We start from the raw sequence: 18,661 nt of genomic DNA on the forward strand, positions 1-18,661 counted from the left end.
GTATATCCATGTTCGGCAGAGGGAATTCATCCTTTGGGCAGGCCTTGTTGAGGTCTCGGTAGTCGACAATCAAAAACAGTATACGAAAATGATCATACTATTTAAAGTATGAATATCGTGTATAAAATAACAACAATAAAATAGTAAATCAAACCGAGTCATGTAAGAAGTACAGTTTCCTTAAAATAGATTTGTCCCCTCCGACGGTGCTTCGAGGATCTCGACGGACAATTGTTTCCCAGGATACAACGGCAAAGCACGAAGTAACTACACTGGTGAACCGAAAACATACCTTCACTTTATCGCCAAAATTTAACCGAAGTCAAATGGAAAGCTAACAATATGAAATGCAAGAGATCTTGAGTGTTTGTAAAAACCATTTTTTTATGCATATGGAATGAAGAAATGAACACCATTTATAAGCCCCGATATGCACATCAAGAGTCATATGCAAGATTAATTAACTCAATTAATTTTCCCATTAATTCAAGAATATGAAGAACCAAAAATATTCAATTAACTCAAGAATGTGGAAAGTCAAAAATAATTTCCACAATAATGAGCCACAACTAACTCAAGAATGTAGAGAGCCAAAAGACACTCCCACATTTATGAGATATAATTTTTATTCAATCTTTAATTTTACTTTCACTACAAGAAAATTGATTTATAATGACAAAAATTTAATGAGGGTATGAAAAATGGGTCACTAAAAACATAATTTTTGAAGTTTTTATGAGGGTAAAAAAAACCATTATTAAAGAGTTTAATTATTAGTAACGAATTCTCAATTTCGTAGCTATAGATAACTAATTCTCGTGTGGACACGAGAAAACCGATTACATGACATAAATAACATTAATGGTAAATTCATAATTTGAGAGGACGAGTGATAAAAATCAATTAATAAATCCCTCATGGACGCAAGAACAAGAATGCCGTTTTCATATCTACACATACATACTAGTCGTCGTTTCTTTTGTCATCGAAGAGAATAAACATGCCGATCTATAATTTTAGGCTATTAAAAGGTGATCAAATCTGGCAAATCTTGATTAACTTTAACATTTGAGTGATTGTATAAAGGGCTTGCAAATGGATTTTTGTGCACCGAATCTTCTTCAAACTTCTCCCATTTATCAGTGATAATTGTCCGAAATCCATCCCTCACACAAACCATGTCATTGTCGCCAGCCTTTGAATTCTCTGTAACTGCAACAATGGCTTTCTCGTCTTCCTTTCTCGGAATCCCTTTATCCACGTCACTTTTCTCCGAGAACCCCTTTATTATTTTCTCAAGTTCTTGAATTCCCTCCTGAGGGATTTTATCGATGAGGGGCGATTCCGATGCATTTACTACCCTGATTTCCTGGCAAAAGTCGAAATACAATGAGAGTTCTTCTCCCTGAAGAGTTGCCTTCTGCACAACTTTGAGAGCCATTATGGTTTCATCCTTGTTTGCGGAATAAATGTTAATCAGAAGAATGGCAATCCCTTTACAAAGCCGGCTGTAAATATCGAAAACCTCGATGATTATTGCATCCATTGCCTCAAGAACAAGAGGGTTCAAGGCTGCTCCTGATTGTGGCTTGATCTGCATTAATAAATCAAACAAGGCCTGCAACTTCTGCAACAAAACCAACTCCTGTTTCATCGTCATACGATATCCTTTTTCCTCTGTGTGCTGGAATACAAGGCTCGATTTCTGATCAAGAAACGCAAAATAAGTGCGTATAAAGGAATTGTAATACCATGTTTTAGCCTGGCTAGAATGTCCATCGTTGAAATTTGAGAGATCAAACGGCAACCTCCCTATTTCTTTGACACATGGAGCCATGCAATTGATCACATTGTGCATAAGGTACATTCCCTTTAGAGCCACAACCCAACTTTTTGTCTTTTCGAGACGATTCGAGACGGACCATAGTAGGGGCTTGAGATTGAAAGGGGAGAGGTGGATCCATCGGCAGACGCGGTCTATGTTACGTGAGTTGAACGACGATTCGTTGTGGCAGGTGGATTTGATGACAAGGGATTCTATATCAGGGTTGCGGAGAGAGGTTCGTCTAGAAAAGCTCACGAGACAGAGGCTGTTTTGATCTTTGAATATGCCGGAAGCCCTCCTCCACAGACTCATGATCTCCTCTTGTCAATGGCCCCTGCAGGCCTCTTTTTCTGATATTTCTCTTCCTCTTTTTGGTTAATTTTTTTTTATGTTAAATTAAAACGGATCTGCTTTTAAAATTAGTGAAAATTTATGTCTTTTAATGCATGTATATAAAAAGAACTTGTTTCCAAGGAATTTTTTTAAAATATACAATTATGGAATGTTTAAAAATTACATGTATATAAAAAGAACGTGTTTCCAAGGAATTTTTTTAAAATATACAATTATGGAATGTTTAAAAATTAAATGCAAATTAAATAATGATTTGAATTAGTCAGTCAATCAGTCAACTTTGTGGAGCTCCAAACATATACAAATGCGTCATTATTTATGGTCAGCCAACTATCATCCATAGTATGGGAGGCGAATATAACAAATAATCCAATTTGTTTTATGGGCAAATTTTAAATAAATCTCAAAACCCTAGTTTCATTTAAATTTTGATCATTCTCTCATCAAAAGTTAGTTTAAGTTTCCTACTTTATTTAAAACTTTGCAAAATCATCATTGAGGTCTAAGGTTGCTCTCTAAACACCCCTCTCCTATGACGATAAAATTTAAATAAATAACATACGCGGAAGCATTACATTTTAAAAAGAAAAGTAACAAACTTTTAAACATAAAGATTCCCGAAAACTATCATCAAAGAAATTTCAAAAGTCACCACAAATATGTTTGATTCATTTTTACAAAATACATGAAACATATGGCTATTAATGTTCACTACACCAAAATAAGGGTTCCATGACAAAAGTTTTTCCTTATCTTGCCGTATGACTTCTTCCGTCTTTGACAATTCAGTTCAATATTTCTTATCTCATGCATCACATGATGATAATAACTGGAATGAGTTTATAACTCAGTAAGTAGAAAACTGCAATGTGACACCTCTGACCCGTTTTAATAAAATAACAGCGGAAATTAAATTTTCTTTGAAGGCAAGGAAGGATTAAAAATTTCTTGACATAAAAACATTTAGTATCAAAATGTATATACATGATCAATGAAATGATGCCCTCAATATTTGACCGTGCTCGAGTCCTATGCCCGGCCGATCATCTCTCGTCTCCTTGAGAACCTTGGAGCTTGGGGTAGTGCTCGGCCGAGCTGGTGCTCGGCCGAGCCCTGTGCTCGGCCTAGCTAGTGCTCGGCTATCTCAGCCGAGCCCTGTGCTCGGCCGAGATGCCGAGCTAGTGCTCGGCTATCTCGGCCGAGCCCTGTGCTCGGCCGAGCTCGGGGTAGTGCTCGGCCGAGCTGGTGCTCGGCCGAGCTGGTGCTCGGCCGTCTAATTAATCCGGAGCGAGCGCTTGTCAAACACAGATGCTTATATTACGAATCTCAAGCCCATGTAATCTGCCTATATCTTAATAACTTTGTCAAAAATAAAAGGCGTAAATGAGCCTTGAATATGCCAGAATCTCGCCGTGTGATTAGAGGCGACAAGGGATCAGGTCGGAATTTCGCCATGTGATTAGAGGTGGCGAGAGATCCGGCCCTAACTTGCAGTGATTGGAGAAGAGTTTAATTTTATAAGGAAATTTACCTAAAATAGATTTCGGCTCAATATGGTAAGAAGTCCCCTCAACCACTATTAATATCGTGTACATTTTCATGGGGAAGGCATTCAGGATATAAGACTTTCTTGAGAATTATTTCAGAGGGCATTCTCCCATTCCTTTTTCTAAAGACACAAAAAACCCAATCGTAAAATCGGAGTGATCATGCCGGAAAAATTCTTGGCACCTTCCAATACCTACTAGTTTCATACAAGCCGGTAGTGTTCCATCCGCCCCGGTCCAAACATTGTTGATCTAAAGTTCAAGCTCACCAGACCGAACCCAGGAAAGATACATTGTTGATCTAAAGTTCAAGCTCACCAGACCGAACCCAGGAAAGATTTGGTATCATCAATTGGCGCCGTCTGTGGGAAATTGAAAAAAGAGATAAGATGGCAAGTACCAGGAGTCGATCGGGAGAAGACAATCAACCAATGTCCAACATGGCGGAGCTCGTCCGGTTGATCAGTACGACTGTAGAACAAGTCTTGGCACAGAGACCAGACAACAATCCTCCCCCGGGACAAGATCATGAAGCCCAAAGGCAAGAGATACAAAGTTTAAGGGAGGAGATGGAACGCCTTAAAGAAGAGAGGAATGCTCCCCCTCTTCCACCACTTCTGGCTCGGGGGATCCCTTTCTCGGCCGAGATATTAGCCGCTGAATTGCCTCAAAATTTCAGATTCCCTAACGTCGGAGAATACGACGGCTCGGGAGATCCGGAAGAGCATCTGTCTTGATTTGAGAACGCGGCTTTATTGCACCAATACTCAGACCCGATCAAGTGTAGGGTCTTCTTAACCACTTTGGTCAGGTCATCATAGCAGTGGTTCAATTTGCTTCGGCCGGGGACCATCAGCACTTTTCAAGACTTCGGAAGAGCTTTTCTCCACCAATTTGCTAGCAGCAAAAAGCATCCATTGACGGCTCTGAGCCTATTCAATGTTAAACAAGAACAGGAAAGCCTACGAGATTTCGTTAAAAGGTTTAACAAGATGGTCATCGATGTTCCCTCAGCTACTCCGGACATACTAATAAGCGCCTTTACAAGGGCTAAGAGGTGGTGACTTTTTCAAGTCATTGGTGAAGAAACCTCCGACTACTTTTGAAGAACTGTTGGCCAAAGCCGAGAAATACATGAACGTGGAAGAAGTACAGATGGCTAGGAGAAGTGAACCAAAGACCTTAGCCAAGGTTACACGAGATGTTCGACACACCCACATTGTACCAAGGGTCGGGCGTTTCGAACCACCTACGTTGCTTGGGCAGTTCGATGCTTACACACCTTTGAAAGTCAACAAATCTCGAGCATTGGAGCTGTGTGACGAGCGAAAACTCATTCGAAGACCTCGGAGTAGTGACAGAGGACCTCGTAATCCCAGGTCAGAAAGGTATTGTGAATTTCACAAAGATTATGGTCATACTACCGATGAATGTCATCACTTGAATCAAGAAATAGAACGGATCATCCAGAGAGATCCAGAAATGAAAGCAATTCTAGCCAGTACGGGTGGTGGATACCGACCCCCTAAGAGAACACGGGAGGAAAATGATCCTGAAAGGAGGAGGGCTCCAAATCAAAGGGAAAACTTTCAAAATGCTAACCCGAATATGCGGAGGGCAGAACCTCGTGAGCAATTACCCCCTCGCGGGGTAATTAACATGATATCGGGTGGGCCTACAGATGGAGACTCCAACCGGGCCAGGAAAGCTAGCAGCCGGAGATTGGAAAACATGGAGATTAGTAGCACTCAAACGCGCTCCGGACCGATAATTTCTTTTGGACCCGAGGACATGAAGGGAGTGGCCGACCCGCATAATGATGCTTTGGTTATCCGAGCTATGATCGCCAATTATGAGGTTGCTCGTATCTTTGTGGACTCCGGAAGTTCTGTCAATGTTCTGTTTAAAGAAGCGATGGATCAGATGGACTTGGGCGAATACACGGTAGAGCCTATCTCCACGGCTTTGTTTGGATTCACGGGCCATGCAATACACCCCCTTGGGGTCGTCAATCTCCCTCTCTCTCTGGGGAGTGGGGATATTAGAAAGACCCGGGTTATCAACTTTGTGATAGTTGATGCCCCCTCATCGTATAATGCTATTATGGGGAGACCAGCCATGGCCGCTTTCATGGCAATTGCCTCGGCTCTGCACCAGAAGATCAAGTTCCCTGTCGGAGAAGCTATAGGAGAGGTTAGGGGAGATCAGAAGATTTCTCGAAAATGTTACGTGGAAGAAGTAAGGGTTGAGCAAAAGTCGGCCAAAACTTAACATCCAAGTCGACCTGAATCCAGGGGATTCGATCAACTACATCTAATCGAAGAAGCAGGAGAGGTTACTTCGGAGGACGTATGTGAGGAGCTTATCCTAAAACCCCCATCCGGAGTCGTGAGGATAGCCCGAGCCTTGGAAGAGTCCTTGAAAGAACGATTGGTCCAGTGTTTGGAGAAGAATAAAGATATATTCGCTTGGTCTCCGTCCGAACTCCAAGGGGTTAGGAGGGAGGTGATGGAGCATAAGTTGAATGTCTTGGACGAATGCCGACCTGTGATTCAGAAGAAGAGGCACTTCGGCCCTGAAAAAGACGCTATCATCAAGGAGCAAGTGCAAGATTTATTAAAAGCAGGACACATTCAAGAAATCCATTTCCCGACATGGTTATCTAATGTGGTCTTAGTTCTTAAATCGGCTGGAAAATGGCGGATGTGTGTGGATTTCCGCGACTTAAACCGGGCCTGCCCTAAAGACTGTTATCCTCTCCCAAGGATAGATCAATTGGTCGATTCTACGGCAGGACACGAGCTCCTTTGTTTTCTCGATGCATATCAAGGATATCACCAAGTTCCCTTGGCGGAAAAAGACAGAAGCAAGGTCAGTTTTATCACATCCGAAGGAACATTCTGTTACGTAGTAATGCCCTTCGGGTTAAAGAATGCCGGTGCTACATATCAAAGGCTTATGGATAAGGTCTTCAAAAGGCAGATTGGGAGGAACGTTGAGGTCTATGTGGACGATATATTGATCAAGTCCAAGGCAGTCGATCAGTTTGTGACAGATCTGGACGAAACATTTCAGACTTTGCGGGAGTACAGGCTGAAGCTGAACCCTAGCAAGTGTGTGTTCGGGGTTCAGACGAGGAAGTTTTTGGGGTACATGGTGACTCGCAGAGGCATTGAGGCTAATCCAGAAAAGGTGCAAGCAATATCCTCTATGGGCTCTCCTCGAAACATACAAGAAGTGCAGCGATTGACAGGAAGAGTTGCCGCTCTAGCCCGATTCATATCTCGATCCGCTGATCGAAGTTTCCCATTCTTTAAGGTACTTCGGAAAACTAAAAATTTCGAGTGGAACGATCAGAGTGAAAAAGCATTGCAGGAGCTGAAAGCTTATCTTAGGGAACTCCCTGTCTTGAACAAACCCGTCCCTAGAGAAGAGCTCTTTGTGTACTTAGCAGTCACTCCCCAGGCTACGAGTTCGGTTCTAGTCAGAAGAGATGATGCAGTTCATCAGCCGGTCTATTTTGTGAGTCACGCTTTAAAGGGAGCAGAGCTCAATTATACGACTCAGGAAAAGTTGGCATTGGCCCTCGTCATCATGGCCAGAAAATTGAGGCCGTATTTCCTATCGCATCCTATCACTGTCCTCACCAACAGCGTCCTGGGGAAGATTGTCTCACATCCAGATACCTCAGGAAGATTGATTAAGTGGGTAACCGAGCTCAGTGAATATGATATCAAGTTTGAGCCCAGAACTGCAATTAAAGCCCAGACTTTAGCAGACTTTCTGGCGGAGACTGTGCAAGTATCGGAGGAGAAACAATGGAAGATTTTCGTAGATGGTTCTTCTTGTCGAACAGGGAGTGGGGTCGGAATCGTGATGATATCTCCTTGGGGAGAAGAAACTGAGGTAGCAGTGAGGCTGGACTTCCGGGCCTCCAATAATGAGGCCGAATACGAAGCGGTTTTAGTAGGGCTAAGGGCAGCCCGAAGCATGGGTGTTACTCGGGCCGTCCTCTATTCTGATTCTCAATTGGTAATACAGCAAAGCAAAGGCAAGTTTGAGGTGAAAAATGAAAAAATGATGAGATACGCCCAAGCTATAGAAAAAGCTAAGGAGGACTTCTCCGAGTTAATCCTGAAACAAATTTCTCGAACTGAGAACGAGAAAGCGGATAGATTGGCCAAGATGGCCAGTTCTCTTGATCATCCCACGGGGTCAGAACTAGTCGGACAAGAGCTTATCTCTCAAATTTACCATCTTCAGGCAGGAGAAGTAAAGATGATAGAAGAAGATTGGAGGTATGAGGTTCAACAATACTTATGTGATGGGAAAGTCCCAGCTGAACCAAAAAGGGCTCGAGAAGTCAAAAGGAGAGCACTCCGTTTCACGCTCTTAGACGGGACATTGTATAAGAGGTCTTTTTCTAGACCTCTCTTGAAATGCTTGGGCCCGGAAGAAGCTGATTATGTCCTTCGAGAAGTCCATGAAGGATGCTGTGGTAACCATCTGGGAAGCGTAGCTTTGGCTCGGAAGGCTTTGATGGCAGGTTTCTTCTGGCCAACTATGAAAAAGGATGCGCTAAGGGTGGTGAGGTCCTGTCATAATTGTCAAAAACATGCTAATTTACAATGGCAACCAGCCGAACTTATGAGGTCAGTCATTTCCCCTTGTCCTTTTGATCAATGGGGCATAGACATTGTCGGACCATTTCCCATAAGCACAGGACAAAGAAAATTCTTATTGGTAGCAGTCGACTATTTCTCTAAGTGGGCGGAAGCAGAACCGTTGGCCAAAATTACTGAAGGAGAGGTCTTAAAATTTTTATGGAAGAACCTGGTATGTCGGTTTGGGATACCAAGGAGACTTATATCTGACAATGGGAGACAGTTCTGCGGCTCCAAAATTCGAGAATGGTGCAGAGAGATGAAGATAGAGCAGATATTCACATCCGTGGCTTATCCTCAGAGTAATGGACAGGTCGAGGTCACTAACAGATCCATTGTGCACGCTCTTAAAGCACGTCTGGACTCTGCCAAAGGAAAGTGGGTTGATGAATTACCTAGCGTATTGTGGGCTTACCGAACCACAGCTCGGACAGGAACTGGAGAAACACCCTATAACCTTGTATATGGTACTGAGGCCGTCTTGCCAGCGGAAATCGGACAAGAAAGTGCTCGGGTGATAGGGTATGGGTTGAATAATGATGAGTTAAGGGCCATGGATTTGGACCTCATAGAGGAAAAGAGAAACCGAGCAGCTGTTCGGATGGCTGCCTATCAGAAGAGGATGGCTCGAGCATATAACAAAAGGGTGTGGCCTCGATCGTTCGAAACAGGGGATCTGGTCATGAAGAAAATCCAGTTTCAAGGAGAGAGAGGGAAATTGGATCCGAAATACGAGGGGCCTTATAAAGTTATCAGGAAAGCAGGGATTGCAGCTTACTATTTAGAAGACGCTGATGGAAAGAAAACCAAGCGCCCGTGGAACGTCCAACACTTGAAGAAATACTATGCTTAGTCATAGTCTCAATTTACCATGTTAGTTTTATCTTCACTTTATTGGAATTATGTATTTATTTTCAAAATCATGAATAATATTAGGCGTTGATATATCATTTTTACACATAGCAAAGTTCGGCCTAGCACTCAAAGTCCGACCTCGCGCTCGGCAACAAAAACAAAGCCCGACCTCGCGTTCGGCAACAAAAAGAAAGTCCGACCTCGCATCGGCACGATTAAAAATCCGACCTCGCGTTCGGCACGATTAAAAGCCCGACCTCGCGCTCGGCAATAAAAGCCAAGTCCGACCTCGCGTTCGGCACGATTAAAAGCCCGACCTCGCGCTCGGCAATAAAAGCAAAGTCCGACCTCGCGATCGGCACGATTAAAAGCCCGACCTCGCGCTCGGCTATAAAAGCAAAGTCCGACCTCGCGCTCAGCACGATTAAAATCCTGACCTCGCGCTCGGCAATAAAAACAAAGTCCGACCTTGCGATAAGTTTATAGGATATGCTAATTCGATTTCTCAACATATCTTTCGAACAAAGTACTTGTTTAGTAGCATTTCAATAATAGTAGATCAAAGTTAGAGGCATGGGTTCAAAACATTGACTGATGATAGGGAAACATGACTGGAAAACATTCAGAAACATAAACATTTGAAGCAAATAAGTAAAAGGCGAATGATCCCGCTCGAAGGGCTCCTTCTTCAAGGTGTCTGAGCTTTCACTCTCTCTTTATCACCCTTCTCCGCCTCTTCCGGCATGTCTTCAAGGGCCCTAAACATATCTAGGAAGGAAAAAGGGTGTTCGGCTTCGGAATACCCGTTAGCTCGTAGCTGAGCGATGCTCCCATTAAATCCATGCTCGAAGTATGAGGTGGCTTTGTCTGAGCACAAGGATTCAAACTCCGAAGAGCGGATGAACTCCTCTTTCTTCTGACGCCATATGACCTCGGCTTCATTTTCCTTCCGGCGCAGTTCTTCCTCAAGCTGAAGGGTTCTTTGTTCCGCCCAAACGGCTTTGTCCTCAAAGATTTGTGCTTGATTTCGGGCGGCTTCGACCTCGGCAAGGAAAGCAGCTCTCTCTGCCTCACTCCGGGTATGGATATCTTCCATTCTCTTCATAAGTTCCCTATGTCGGCTGAGCATATCACCCATCCGATCAGTGACTTCGCCCCCCCCCCCCAGACAAGAGCCTGCCAAGCGCATGTATAAGTTTCGTTAAAGAAGAACTGTGAATACAAAAGAGACAAAAATATTCACCTGCATGAAATTAAGAGACATAGACTCCATGGCTTGAAGGTCAGTAGCGGCCTTCACGAGGGCGAGATCCTCGGAGGAAACCAAATGCCGAACAAAGTTTAGAGCCTTTGGTCCGGAAGGGCGGGCTATGAAAGAGGTCCCATGGTCAAGGGGTGCCTCCCGATTGACCTCTTCAAACTCGCGGGTGTCAGGAACAGTGGAAGAACTGAGGGGCCCCTTCCCAGAGTCTTTGGAGATCGGGGACGAAGTAGTGATCCTAAGAACTTTCTTCACGGGCTGCTCATCAGAATCAAGGGGCAATTTCTTCTGCTTCCCCTTGGCCTCAGCAGTAGAGGATTTCGAAGAATTTCCGGCCTCGCCTCTCCTCCTTCTCATGTTCTCAAGCATGGCGGACTTCATAATTCTATCGTCTAAAAAAAAAAAAAAAAAAAAAAGAGAAGAGGGGGAGAAGGAGCGAAGAAGAAGAAAAGAGGGGGAAGAAGCATAGAGTCAGCATAATATTATTTTTCAGTATAAAAGGGAAAGGTTGAGGAAAATATACCTATGTCCCCCTCCACTTCTATTCCTTTTCTGCAGAACTTAAACTCGCAAAGGAGATCGTCCTGGATCAAACTCTTTACGTCGAAACACTTCTCCGAGATACTAGCTAAAAAGTTGGTCAAATCGATGGCACGTCCAGGTGCAGGCGGATCTCTAAGGGTTAACTGTTCGGCCCAAGTCATATCACAATACCAAGGAAACGGCTCGGACTCCACATAAAAATAACGGTTCATCCAACCTTTATGAGAGGAGGGGTTCCCGACCAGAAAGTCACACCCGGACCGAGGTGATAAATAAAACCGACCTATTTCCTTTCTTTTGATCTGCACAAAGCGATCTAAGAGGGCTACAAAGAGGGGTATCCCAAAATACTTAAGTAAGACTCCGAAGGCTAACAGCGTGCTAAAGGAATTAGGAGCTAATTGGCTGGGACATATAAGATAGTGCTCGCAAAGATACTGAACGGCTTTGGGGATGGGAAACCGAAGACCCATCTCTAGTTGATCCAAATAAAAGGTGTAGTATCCGTTTGGGGGGAGATGAGCCCTATCCGTAATCTCGGGGATCAAAATATCAATTTTCGGAGACAAGCCCGATAACTCTCTAATCCTAGAGACATCGTCATATCCTAGGGCCGAAGCCTTGACTTCGTACCTGGGAAGCTCCGCCGAAGGCTTCGAAGAGGAGGGGCAAGAAGTGCCTACAGCTTCATCCATTCCTTAATCAAACTATTGCAATTAACACGGGAAGAAGAACTTACCGAAGTGGTCAAGAAGAGCAGAGTGAGCGAGAGGTTACCGAACCCAAGACAGTTGGCCGAACCGAGAGCGTCGAAAGGATGGGAGATGCTTTGTGCTTTGAGAGAGAAATGGAAGAATGGTAAGATTTATGAATGGAGAAAAGCCATATTTATAGGAAGGTCAGACGAAGGAGAGCCGTCCGATTAACTCAAGAATGGACGACTAGGATCATGCCTATTCAGGGCCTTGGGATTCATACCCCCATCCGATCTTATCCGACCAAAATTTTACAAAAAACCCGAACGGTCTAGATCTTCCCGCGACCAATGTTGAACTCAAGGGCTTAAGGCTCAATCCTAGAGATTAACTGGTCTAAAATTCAATACTTCTTTTAGACCACATAGGGGGGGTTACTACTGATGCCCTCAATATTTGACCGTGCTCGAGTCCTATGCCCGGCCGATCATCTCTCGTCTCCTTGAGAACCTTGGAGCTTGGGGTAGTGCTCGGCCGAGCTATCTCGGCCGAGCCCTGTGCTCGGCCGAGCTCGGGGTAGTGCTCGGCCGAGCACCAGCTCGGCCGAGCTAGTGCTCGGCCTAGCCCGGGATGGTGCTCGGCCGTCCAATTAATCCGGAGCGAGCGCTTGTCAAACACAGATGCTTATATTACGAATCTCAAGCCCATGTAATCTGCCTATATCTTAATAACTTTGTCAAAAATAAAAAGCGTAAATGAGCCTTGAATATGCCAGAATCTCGCCGTGTGATTAGAGGCGACAAGGGATCAGGTCGGAATTTCGCCATGTGATTAGAGGTGGCGAGAGATCCGGCCCTAACTTGCAAGGATTGGAGAAGAGTTTAATTTTATAAGGAAATTTACCTAAAATAGACTTCGGCTCAATATGGTAAGAAGTCCCCTCAACCACTATTAATATCGTGTACATTTTCATGGGGAAGGCATTCAGGATATAAGACTTTCTTGAGAATTATTTCAGAGGGCATTCTCCCATTCCTTTTTCTAAAGACACAAAAAACTCAATCGTAAAATCGGAGTGATCATGCCGGAAAAATTCTTGGCACCTTCCAATACCTACTAGTTTCATACAAGCCGGTAGTGTTCCATCCGCCCCGGTCCAAACATTGTTGATCTAAAGTTCAAGCTCACCAGACCGAACCCAGGAAAGATACATTGTTGATCTAAAGTTCAAGCTCACCAGACCGAACCCAGGAAAGATTTGGTATCATCAGAAATGATACAACAAAAATACAAAATATCATTTGTATGATCATGTCCAAAATGCTAACAAAAGTAGCCTTCTTCCTTCCTTCTCTATATGCATATGACTCCGCCCCACAGTCAACGTCCTAGCCCGTCGCTCTTATCTGCATCACATGAAATAACTGAAATGAGTATAAAACTCCGCAAGTGGAACTCTTACATAGAAATGATACAAAGCATACTCTGAAAAACATAGCTTTGAAATCAATAAATACCATCAACTCCTGGAATATGAATAACATAGCAATATAACAATAAGATGGTATTTCTCTTTTCTCTATTGGATTGATATCTATATAGTATCTCTGTCTCTGTACCTATATCCCATCGATATAAATCAACAACTCTGAGGGATATAAGCCTATGGTCGTTGATGAACTAGTTGCATGCAATCTCAGACTATGTATCTATCAATCCATAAATCATTTTGAACACTCTCTTTGGCATTTCATCAAACACTTTGAATACTCTTATCTCTTGTATTCCCTTTTTCACAATTGAGACATAAAATGCCTCCAATATATATAACAAGTGTATCAATACATAATCATGAATAAATGAAGGGAATAGCACATTAAAACCTTTGAAACACAATACATATAATATCATGTGAGAACAAGGAATGAAATTCCACTTACAACCAATAGAACACTTGAATCTAAACTCTTGGTGCACCACCTACAACAATAAACCATAAGTTGCACCATCAACATCTCAATAATCATAAACCCATATCAATAATCCATAAAACCAACACCATCACCAAACCCATGATTTCTCCCAACACCAAAACTAAGAATAAACTAAATCAAAAGCTTACCTTAGCTTCCTTGATCCCAAAATAACCTTGTTCTCTCAACAATAATCCACCAAGATGCAAGAATCAAAGGAAGTAAATAAAGAAATTTGAAAACCCCAGTCTCCAAGGAGAGAAAAGTCGAGAATGAGGGGAAGGAAATGAGGGAAATGAGCCAACTCAACCACTTATATCACTTAAAATCCGAAAACACGCTTTCACTATTCATGCACCGCGGGTGCGTTCCAAAATGCACCACGGGTGTGGTGTGCCTACGGCACCTCAACCAAAAATCCAAAAATGTCGACCGCAGGTGCGCTCTGAAACTTACCGCGGGTACGGTGCCTCCACCGCAGGTGCGGTAACTGTCATACCACGGGTGCGGTGTCTTTTCGGCAATCCACCAAAATGCTCCAATAAAGACTGCGGGGGCGCTGCTCAAATTACCGTGGGTGCGGTCTGGTATCGGCCAAAACAAACTCTTATGAAACTAAAATTGAATCGCAACGCTGATACAATACAACTACCATCAACGAATATCAACAATGCCACAAAAAAATAATAACCAACAATACTATGACCCATAATCACAACTCTTAACATCTAAACCAAATAATCCATAACATACGAAAACTTAAACCGTACCGTTCACCAGGCTTGGCTATTACAATCTCCCCTCCTTACAGGAATTTCGTCCCCGAAATTGATGTCACTGCGCAAACAACTCAGGGTACTTCTCTTTCATCTCATCCTCTGGTTCCCACGTGGCCTCTTCGATCAAATGATTCATCCAAAGGACTTTAACAATGCCGATCTCTTTGTGCCTCAACACTCTAACTTTGCGATCCAGAATCTGGACCGAAATATCTTGGCAAGTCAAATTCGACGTCAAATCCAATGGCTCGTCGTGAGGAACATGGGAAGGATTCGCAATATACTTCCTGAGCATTGAAACATGAAAAACATTATGAACTATGTCAATATCTGGCGGTAGGGCTAACCTGTAAGCTCGATCACCGAATCTGTCCAAGATCTCAAATGGGCCAATAAATCTCGGACTCAACTTTCCCTTCTTGACAAACCACATCACACCCTTAAGAGGTGCTATCTTCAAGAACACATGGTCTCCAACCTCAAACTGAAACGGCCTACGACGCACATCAGCATAGCTCTTCTGTCTCGAATGTGCTGTCTTCATCCTCTCTCAAATAACCGCAACAACATCAGCTGTATGTTGGACCAACTCCGGACCCAACATCTTTCTCTCACCAATCTCGTCTCAATACAATGGCGATCTACACTTTCTGCCATAAAGTTCTTCATACGGTGCCATGCCAGTAGTTGCTTGGTAGATATTATTATACGTGAACTCAACAAGAGGCAATTTGGAATCCCAGCTACCAGGATAATCGATAGTACAAGCTCTGAGCATATCCTCTAGAATCTGAATAGCTCTCTCTGATTGACCGTCACTCTGAGGGTGATAAGCTGTACTAAATGCTAACCGTGAACCCATAGCTCTGTGCAAACTCTTTCAAAACTCTGAAGTAAATCTAGGGTCACGCTCAGACACAATCGACACAGGAATACCATGAAGTCTAACAATCTCTGCTATGTACTCTTCGGCATACTGGTTCATTGAATACGTCATCTTGACTGGAAGAAAATGCGCTGACTTGGTCAACCGATCAACAATAACCCAAATAGAGTTAAAACTTTTCTGTGTTCTGGGAAGACCAGTCACAAAGTCCATCTTAATATGCTCCCATTTCCATTGAGGAATCGGCAATGAAAGCAATGTCCCAGCAGGTCTCTGGTTCTCGATCTTCACCTGCTGACAAGTTAGGCACTGAGAAATAAACATGGCGATATCTTTCTTCATACCTGGCCACCAATAGAGTCTATGAAGATCCTGATACATCTTGGTGCTGCCTGGATGTATCGAGTATGGCGCGGTATGTGCCTCTGTCAAGACGTCTCGTCGAATATCTTCACCAGTAAGAACACAAATACGGCCTCTGAAAGTCACCAAACCATCTCCATTCAACCCAAACTCTGAATTACCCCTCTCCTCTACTCTAGGTCTCATCTCTATCAACTGAACATCAATGGCCTGCTCTCTACGGATCCTATCCGTCAATGTAACCCGAATGACCAACGCTGAAAAGGGAGCAATGGTCCCCGAAACCACCAAAGCTATCTCCTCTCTCTGCAAGTCCAACAACAACGGCTGCTGAATCATCGAACTCAAAGAAGAACTCGACTTACGGCTCAAAGCATCCGCTACAACATTCTCTTTCCCTGGGTGATAACTAATCGACAAATCATAGTATTTGACAAGCTCTAACCACCGTCTCTATCGCATATTGAGTTCTTTCTGAGAAAACAAATACTTCAAACTATTGTGGTCCGAGAAAATTTCACACTTTTCGCCATATAAATAATGTCTCCAGATTTTCAGGACAAAAACCACAGCTGTCAGCTCCATATCATGCGTAGGATAATTCTTCTCATAGTCCTTCAACTGGCGAGAAGCATAGGCTATAACTTTTCCACGTTGCATCAGCACTGCGCCAAGAACTTTCTTCGACGCATCGGTAAAAACAACAAAATCCTCTGAACCACTGGGCAATGCAAGTACCAGAGCTGTCGTCAACTTATCTTTCAACTCTTGAAATCCACTCTGGCAATCATTGGACCACTCAAACTTTACAGTCTTCCTTGTCAGATTGGTCAATGGCAGGGCAATCTTGGAAAAATCTGAAATGAAACGACGATAATAACCCGCCAAACCAAGGAAACTGCGTACCTCTGATACAGTGGTAGGGATAGACCATTTCTGTATCGCCTCTATCTTCATTGGATCAACAGCTATACCATCCTTCGAAACAACATGGCCTAAGAAAGAAATTTGCTCCAACCAAAACTCACATTTCTTCAACTAAGGAAACAACCTCTTCTCTCTCAACAACTAAAGAACAACTCTGAGGTGCTCTGAATGAAGCTCCCTGGTCTTGGAATAAATCAATATGTCATCGATGAAAACAATGACAAAGCTATCCAAATACGGCTTGAATACTCGGTTCATCAGATCCATGAAGACTGAAGGAGCATTGGTTAGATCAAACGACATCACAAGAAATTCATAATGACCGTACCTGGTCCGAAACGCCGTCTTAGGGATATCAGACTCCCTAACCTTCAACTGATAATAGCCAGATCACAGATTAATCTTCGAAAATACGGTAGCCCCATGCAGTTGGTCAAAAAAATCGTCTATCTGTGGCAATGGATACTTATTCTTGATAGTCACTTTGTTGAGTTCCCTATAATCAATACACAGCCGCAAAGACCCATCTTTCTTCTTGACGAAAAGAACCGGAGCTCCCCAAGGCGAAGAACTCGGCCGAATGAAACCTTTATCCAAGAGATCTTGCAACTGCGTCTTCAACTCTTTCATCTTTGTTGGGGCCATTCTATACGGAGACTTAGAAATAGGAACCGTACCTGGAACTAGATCAATCACAAACTCTACATCTCTGTCCGGCAGTAAACCCGGAACATCATCCTTAAAAACATCAGGAAACTCTCTCACAATAACAATATCATCAATATTCAATTTCACAATTCTATCCAAATCCACAATCGAAGCCAAAAACCCATCACAACCTCTAAGCAACAACTTCTCAGCCTCAAGACACAAAATAAAAGGAAGGACCAGTGAAGTAGCCTGAACTGACGAGCATACCTTCCCTATTGCCATCATCTGCAAATGTCACCGTCTTAGCAACGTAATCAATCACTGCACGATAGGTCGATAGCCAATCCATGCCAAGTATAATATCAAACGCAACCATCAGGATAACAATTAAATCAGCATAAACCACTCGCTCATCAATTTGAACAGAGCACGCATATACAATAGATGTCGGGCACAACACATCCCCCGAAGGCAAAACAACATTAAACTGGAGGGGAATAACAAAAAGAACTATACCCAAAGATATCAAAAATAGTTCAGACATAAAAGAATGAGTAGCACCTGCATCAATCAATATCGTAGCTACTCTGCCTGAAATTAAAATAGTGCTAGAGATCACAGAAGAATCATGATTTATACCTTCCTTCGTCATGGTAAAGATGCGTCCCTGCACCTTCTCTTTACTCGCCCCTCTTGGACAATCCTTGACAATATGGCCTGCAGTGCCACATCTGTAGCAAGTGTGAGTACCAAATCTGCACTCTCCCCGATGATGTCTACTGCACTTGGGACACAATGGTTTCTCGGGGTCAAATGGAACTGTTGGTGGTTTAGGACTCGACTCTAACTTGCCTTTCCCCTTGAAAAGATCCTTTCCTCTTTGGTTCGAACCCTGGCCTCTCTAAGCAATGGCCTGCTGCCTCGCTTGTCGTTCTCTGGCAATGTCCTTCTCATCTTGCTCAGCCAACAAAGCTTTAACCACAATCTCTTTGAATGTCACAGCCTTCGACATGTTGATATCCCTCAGGATCACTGCTCTAAGGCCTCTAATAAAATGAGCACCTTTATCTTTGTCATTGGAGGCAATATATGGGGCAAACAGACAACCCTCCTCGAACTTCAGAATATACTCATCAACATTCATACCTCCCTGTCGAAGCTCCAAGAACTCAGTCATCTTCCAAGCTCGAAGTGTGTCTGGGAAGTACTTGTCATAGAAAAGATCAGTGAACTCTTGCCATTTCAATGTCGAAACATCAACTCCAACCTTGGTAGCATTCAACCAAATGCGTGCAGCCTTGACTAACATGAACACTGCACAACTGATTCTGTCCTTGT

The 18,661-nt window shown here is 43.3% G+C and overlaps 2 protein-coding genes across 2 annotated transcripts; one reads left to right on the forward strand and one right to left on the reverse strand.

The window, feature by feature from the left end:
* Positions 1–1,024: 1,024 nt before the first annotated feature.
* LOC140819125 (putative clathrin assembly protein At1g25240) lies at positions 1,025–1,867 on the reverse strand. The gene has a single exon (XM_073179136.1). It carries the CDS (start codon positions 1,865–1,867, stop codon positions 1,025–1,027), a length of 843 nt encoding a protein of 280 aa, XP_073035237.1.
* Positions 1,868–4,881: 3,014 nt separating this feature from the next.
* Positions 4,882–5,997, forward strand: LOC140819126 (uncharacterized). The gene has a single exon (XM_073179137.1). The coding sequence runs from the start codon at positions 4,882–4,884 to the stop codon at positions 5,995–5,997; it is 1,116 nt and encodes a 371-aa protein (XP_073035238.1).
* The last annotated feature ends 12,664 nt before the right edge of the window (positions 5,998–18,661 follow it).

The sequence above is a fragment of the Primulina eburnea genome, chromosome 18, assembly GCF_022965805.1.
Source record: "Primulina eburnea isolate SZY01 chromosome 18, ASM2296580v1, whole genome shotgun sequence".
Classification (NCBI taxonomy): Eukaryota; Viridiplantae; Streptophyta; class Magnoliopsida; order Lamiales; family Gesneriaceae; genus Primulina; species Primulina eburnea.